The 6,872-nt window shown below is 43.1% G+C and overlaps 1 protein-coding gene across 1 annotated transcript; it reads left to right on the top strand.

Moving 5' to 3' along the window:
- Positions 1 to 231: 231 nt before the first annotated feature.
- Positions 232 to 5,585, top strand: LOC124251502 (zinc finger protein 211-like). The gene is made up of 2 exons (XM_046684372.1): positions 232 to 355; positions 1,789 to 5,585. Exons 1-2 carry the CDS (start codon positions 322 to 324, stop codon positions 3,090 to 3,092), a joined length of 1,338 nt encoding a protein of 445 aa, XP_046540328.1. The 5' UTR covers positions 232 to 321; the 3' UTR covers positions 3,093 to 5,585.
- The last annotated feature ends 1,287 nt before the right edge of the window (positions 5,586 to 6,872 follow it).

Below are 6,872 nucleotides of genomic sequence, written 5' to 3'. Positions count from 1 at the left end.
GCCCACAGCCTAAATGTATTTGTCCACCTGCATCTTGTTACTGATGGCTGGACCTCGTGACCAATGAGTCCATGAGGAGACAACAGCACCATTGGCACCAGGGCCTGATTTTTCCTCTGCGTTGGAGAGCTTGGGAGGAGAATGTGCACGGGCCAGATATGTGGGGGAAGGGATTGTAGGTCCTTAGGAAGGAACTGTTTGTGGTTTCATCTGTGCCTGTTATGACAGGGCACTGTGACTTTTGAAGACGTGGCTGTGTACTTCTCCTGGGAGGAATGGGATCTCCTTGATGAGGCTCAGAGATGCCTGTACCGTGACGTGATGCTGGAGAACTTGACACTTATAACCTCCCTTGGTAAGAGCCTCACACCTTTCCCCCTGCTCTGAGCTAGTCTTTGCCCTTTCCTTTTCCCCAGAGACAAATCTGTCCTTCTCACTTAGGACCATGAGCACTGCTTCGTTCCCCAGTTCCCTGGGTAGATGCTGTGGTTGGTTGGACTGAGGTGTATGCAATGCCCTCTTCTTGAAGTTGACTGACACCTGTTACCCCTGAGCTTCACCCAGAAGGACCCAGGGTCAGTCATCTTGCAGTCACCATTATGGATCCCACTTGCTTACCATCTCCTTAACTGGGTAAATTTGTCCAGATCCAAAGCAACTCTGTACCCAAGATTTTACTTTTCTCTTACTAACATTTCCTGATACCTGCCTGTGCCAGGAATTGTCGTCATTTACATTGTTGCTGCTCATGTGGACCATGGGCTATTCTTACAGGATCCTCCTCAGTTTTCTTTCCTGTGGGCTATCATGTACTGAGTTATTTTTTACTACTGCTGACTGCTCATCTCTTCTGTCCTTCCCTTAGTACTTGACATCATGTGGGTGCCATGTAGTTGCTCATCTTGGGGGTAGGATGGAGAGCCCTTGGTGGTTCACAGGATGGCTATGAATCCATCCACAGGAAGATGGGCTCAGAGGGAGCCTGGTCCTGAGGAGTGGCACTCTAGGGGAGGGCATGATGTCAGGGTTGTGTTCAAATCATACTAGAAACATATTCTGTTTGACTCTTATTTTGGTTTCAAAGCCAATGGCTGCATCCCATTTCTGCCTTTCTCTCCCCATTCTTGACGCTTTGCCAACTTGTAAATTCTTCTACATGTCACTTCTCATATCCAGCCCGTGGGCTAATCCTCACATCTCTGCACTCCATATCTCACCCTTTATTCTCACTGCTCCATCTGCAGTGCTCTGCAACGTTGGCCTCTACATATTATGTCATAATGCGTGCATATGCTTGAACGATTATTGAACACCAGCTGCTCTGGTGCAGTCAGATATTCCTGAACCTGGACATTCCCTTCTACACAGCACTCATGAGTCAGCTGCAGATACGATCCTGCTCAGTGTTTCCACATGAACAAATAGCCCCTGCCTTCCCCTTGTGATATCTCCCCCATTTTGTGCTATCGCCTGTACTTTTCTACCCAGCGTTCAGGTATTAGACACAAGCAGCCACCTGCTAAAATTTCTTTACAGAGGAATGAGTTGTAGGTTCTCTCTCTTCTCCCTTGGTTGCACTGCATGTGTCCTTCAGTTCATGAGGCCTCCCACATTTTGCAATCTTTATAGCCCAGTACTGCTAAGTAATCTTCAACCTGAACCCAACTCCATGCTTCTGCGAACAATCCCATGGACTCATTCCTGGTTGTGTCAGACACACATTTGTGTATGGGCTGCCCCCTCCCACCAAAGTGAACATGCACTTGACCAGTATTTCTTTTCTTTTAGGTTGTTGGTGTGGAGCAGAGGATGAGGCACCTGAACAGAGTGTTTCTGTAGAAAGAATGTCACAGGTCAGGTTTTCCAAGGCAGGTCTGTCTTCCCAGAGGGCGCCCCCATGTGAGATGTGTAGCCCGATCTTGAAAGACATTTTGCACTTGGCTGAGAACCTGGAAACACGTCGTGGACAGAAGCTGTACAGGTTTGGCCCATGTGGGAAGCAATTATGTTTCAATGCAAACCTCCATCAGCACCAGAAGCAGGACATTGGAGGGAAACCCTTCGGAATCAATGTGAGCAGAGCGTTGGTTGTGAATGATTGCAAATTCCACGTGTCTGGGAAGCCCTTTACTTGCAGGGAGGTTGGGAAGGGCTTCCTGGCCTTATCAGGACACTTCCAGGTACAAACCACTCACACTGAAGAAAAGTCAAATACCACGACCGAGTGTGGGGCAGCGTTTCATAGACGAAAACCTCTTTACAACTCTGGAGAATACATGAAAGCTTTGAGCTGCAAACATACACTTGTTCAGCGCCAAAGTGTCCTCACTAGAGAAAGATGTTATGTGTGCAGTGAATGTGGGAAATCGTTTAGCCAAAGTTACAGCCTTATTAGACACTGGAGAGTTCACTCAGGAGAAAGGCCTTATAAGTGCGGGGAGTGTGGGAAATCCTTTAGTAAAAGCTATACCCTCAATAATCACCAGAGAGTTCACACTGGAGAAAGGCCTTATGAATGTGGGAAATGTGGGAAAACCTTTACCCATAGCTCTAACCTCATGAAACACCAGAGAGTTCACACTGCAGAAAGGCCTTATGAATGCAAGGAATGTGGGAAATCTTTTACCTACAGGTCTATTCTCTTGGAACACCAGAGAGTTCACACTGGAGAAAGGCCTTATGAGTGCAGCGAGTGTGGGAAATCATTTAGCCAAAGGTCCCACCTCAATAACCATGGGAGAATTCACACTGGAGAAAGGCCATATGAATGCTGTGAATGTGAGAAATCCTTTAGCCATAGCTCTAGCCTCATTAAACACCAGATAGTTCACACTGGGGAAAGGCCCTATGAGTGTGGAGAATGTGGAAAATCCTTTTACCAAAATTCTGGCCTCATTCAACACCAGAGAGTTCACACTGGAGTAAGGCCTTATGAGTGTGATGAATGTGGAAAATTGTTTAGTAACAAGTCCAACCTCAATAAACATTGGAGAGTTCACACTGGAGAAAGGCCTTATGAGTGTAGTGAATGTGGGAAATCTTTTAGTCAGAGCTCCAGTCTCATTCAACACCAGAAAGTACACACTAGATAAAGGCCTTATGAGTCATGCTATGAACCGAACATTTATGTTCCCCAAAATTCCTATGTCAAAACCCTATCCTCATTAGGGTAGTATTAGGTACCACATTAGTGGTGGTATTAGGAAGGGACGTCTTTGGGAGGTAATTAGGGTTAGAATAGGTTGTAGACTAGAGCCCTCATAGATAGGATTAGTGTTCTAGGAAGAGTCCTGAGAGAGCTTGCTTTGTCTGTCTCCCATGTGAGGACCCTTTGAGAAGATTGTCATCTATGAATGGGGAAGTAGGTCCTCATCAGACACAAAGCCTGACCACGTGGGAACTGTGATGTCAGATCTCCAGCCTCCACAATTGAGAAATAAGTTTCTGTTGTTTATAAGCCACCCAGTTTATTATAGTTTGTTATAGCAGCCTGAGCTAAGACAAATGTGGAGAATATGGGTAATGGTTTAGCCAAAGATACAGTCTCATAAAAATCAGAGAATTCACACTGGAGCAAAGCCTTATGAGTGGGTGAATGTCGCAATTCCTTTAGCCAGTCATCTGTCTTCATTCCACACTTCAGAGTTCACACTGCAGAAAGGCTTTAACATAACAGAACGTGATATTTGCTTGCTTAGTGTAATTACACTGGAGGAGAACGTTCGTTCATCTGAATGTCCATAGTGGATTGGTTTCCCATAAGTTCCAGCTATTTGGAGAACTTCCACAAACTACATTGTGCTTTCCAACTTGCCCAGAGTCCTTGCTAGCTTTAAGTCACTGCCAGTTTCTGTGGCAGAAGTCATTCACCTATGCCGCCTGGCAGGGCCCCACAGTGTACATCTGTTACCACCTCAACATGCTTAGTGAAGCTGATCTCTGCTCTCATTTGTTGATTGAAATGGGTAAGTGGTACCCTCAGGAGATCCCCATTTCGCTCTAAGTTAGGGCATAGATTTGACCCGTTGTTGGCCCAGAGTACCCGAGCTGAGTTCTGGGTGGTATCTTGCAGAGAAAGACTACGTCTCTTAGAGACGTTGGTCTCATGTGATGCTTGTGATAAATCTTTGCAGTTTCCAAGTCGCCAACCCAGCAATTTTGCACCACACATTGCTCGGGTTCATGCAATAATAAAAGCCTTTTTGTTAGATTACCTTTAATCTTGGGTGTTCTATTCATCCTGAGGGGTGGTTTGAAGCGAGAGTTGGGCTCTACCACCGTGAAAGGGGTGAACGAATTTCACTGGGTCTGTATCAAACCAATACACAATCCACACTGATTTGAAATTGCTCACACACTAATCCGAAGGGCCTAATGCCCTGTACAAATCTAAATTCACAAAAATATCAGTCCACCCTGTGGTTCTAAATCGCTTACAACTTTCATCACAATCAATCATATTTTCTGAGTATTTTTTCCTTTGACACACATTCTTTTACACCATAGTTTAATGACCAGTTTAAGCAACCATATTCCTAATATTAGCAAAAGCGTAGTAAAGAAGTCTTTAATGTAATGCCATATCCAGTCACCAAAAGACCAGAAATTAAGTTTCTTAAGCCGCTCAGTTAAACTTCCTTGGCGATTGCATTTCCGTGTAAAAGCCATTTATAAAGCCCCAGGGGTTACAAGCTTGGATAGCATTGTTAGGCATTACCTAAGAATTTAAAACTGTCATAACTTTAGGAAAAGCATGTTGTTGTTCAATTCCTGCAAAGTTATGTTGACTATTAGTCTCATCTTCTAGATGTTCTTTTACTTGTCTTAAGTTTTCTAATGTATGATTTACATTTATTTTAGGAGGTTCAATGTGGAGTATTTGTGCTGTTATTCTAATGGTTCCTTTATCTTCTATTGACCTCGAGTAATATCTTTTTCCATCTTTTGTTAGATTCATTGCCTGTTCTAGTTTTACACATCCCATCATGTGTTGTGTTCCTTATTTTCCCTTGACCTTGATAGGGTAGGGTAAGGTTTGGCTTAGAGCTTACTATCATGGTCCAGTTTCACATATTATATGTAACTGGTTGAGGAGGCATCAAGGCTATAATCATGGGTACTTGAACCAATGAATATATAGGTATATTCAAAGGTCTAGCAGTAATAAGGGTATTTTGATTCCATTCCACTAACACATCCTTAGGAACATGTTTTCCTTCTATCATAAGGGGGCTTTCTGTGGCCTGTAGGCTCCACTCTCCCTTTTGATATTGGGGAACCACAAAAGTGTAGTAACCCATTGTCATATTTCCTCTTTAAGTGCCAATATTTTAATTTCACAGTTGCCCAAGGAATCACAGCTATTAGGATGTAGGGTATCTACTCTAGTTCTAGTTGGATTGTCTGTTATCTCAGGCTAGCAGTATTGACCTGAGATCATAGCTGTCTAAGAGTGTTCCATGTATCAACCAATCTTAACTGCAACAATCTACACTTAAAAGAAACATCTTTTGGGGGCCGGCCTGGTGGTGCAGCAGTTAAGTGCACATGTTCCGCTTGGGCAGCCCGGGGGTTCACTGATTCCGATCCCGGGTGTGGACATGGCACCACTTGGCAAGCCATGCTGTGGTAGGCATCCCACATAGAAAGTAGAGGAAAATGGGCATGGATGTTGGCTTAGGGCCAGTCTTCCTCAGCAAAGAGAGGAGGATTGGCGGTGGGTGTTAGCTCAGGGCTAATCTTCCTCAAAAAAAAAAAAAGTATCTATCTATCTATCTATCTATCTATATAAAGAAACATCTTTTGTGTCTTTTTTTAGTATTTCATTATTTTTAGCATTTCCTCCAGCGGTTTTATGTGAATTTCCATTGCTGTATTTACTTTCATGTGAAAATCATGTGTGTTTTGTAATATGTTGTTAATTTTATCCATTTGTGTACCCGGTGATGACAGAGGAGCCATTGCATATGTGTTAAATTGAGATTGTTTGGTTTTACAGTTTTTAAAATTTAATGTGCTTTGATCAATTTGGAATTGAGAAAAAGTAGCTGCCGTTGCTCCTCCAATTAAATTTCCTACCAGTCTAACAAAGAACTGTAGGGGTTCCCTTCCTTTCAGCGAATCTGTTTTGGGCATAGATTGTAAATTGGGCATAAATGACCATAGATAAAACTGAGCACAATTGGGGAACTGTATCTGGCTTGAAAGTCTTGTATATTAAGTTTCAAAGCACAGGCTACTTTGAGGGTTCCAATATGACCGTGAGAGGTTTTATTAACATAAGTTCCCATGTTCTTGAGGTCGAAATCTGTGGTGAGAGATAGAAGCCTCACGTATACCCCCAAGGGTAATGATATGTGTTACATGCTAATTTTCCTGCGTGTTCTCTATATACTTTATAAGGTGTCCCTGTTCTTTTAAAGTCTGGACATAGTGTCCATGGATCTATTGTTAATTTTCTAATAGGTGAATATGCATTAAACAGTGTAAGTTGGTGTAGTAAATGACCAGTTTTTGGCTATTTCTATTTAAAAACATAATTGCCCAGTTGTCCTCATGTGGATCTGCTATGACAATGTCTATTCCTAAAGTTTCATCATTACTCATGGCTGGAACTACATATTTAGTACTCCATGTGGTAAACTCATCTCTCTAAGTTTTTAATGGTTTTTCTAGGTTACCCTCAATTTTTTTTTTAAATTATATTTTTCCATTTTCTCCCCAAAGCCCCCTGGTACATGGTTGTATATTTTTAGTTGTGGGTCCTTCTAGTTGTGGCATATAGTATGCTGCCTCAGTGTGGTCTGATGAGAGGTGCCATGTCCATGCCCAGGATCCGAACTGGCAAAACCCTGGGCCACCGAAGCGCAGTG

Source organism: Equus quagga, chromosome 13 (genome assembly GCF_021613505.1).
Source record: "Equus quagga isolate Etosha38 chromosome 13, UCLA_HA_Equagga_1.0, whole genome shotgun sequence".
Taxonomy (NCBI): Eukaryota; Metazoa; Chordata; class Mammalia; order Perissodactyla; family Equidae; genus Equus; species Equus quagga.
Note: the sequence above shows the minus strand (reverse complement) of the source record. Positions and strands in the feature narration are given on the sequence as shown.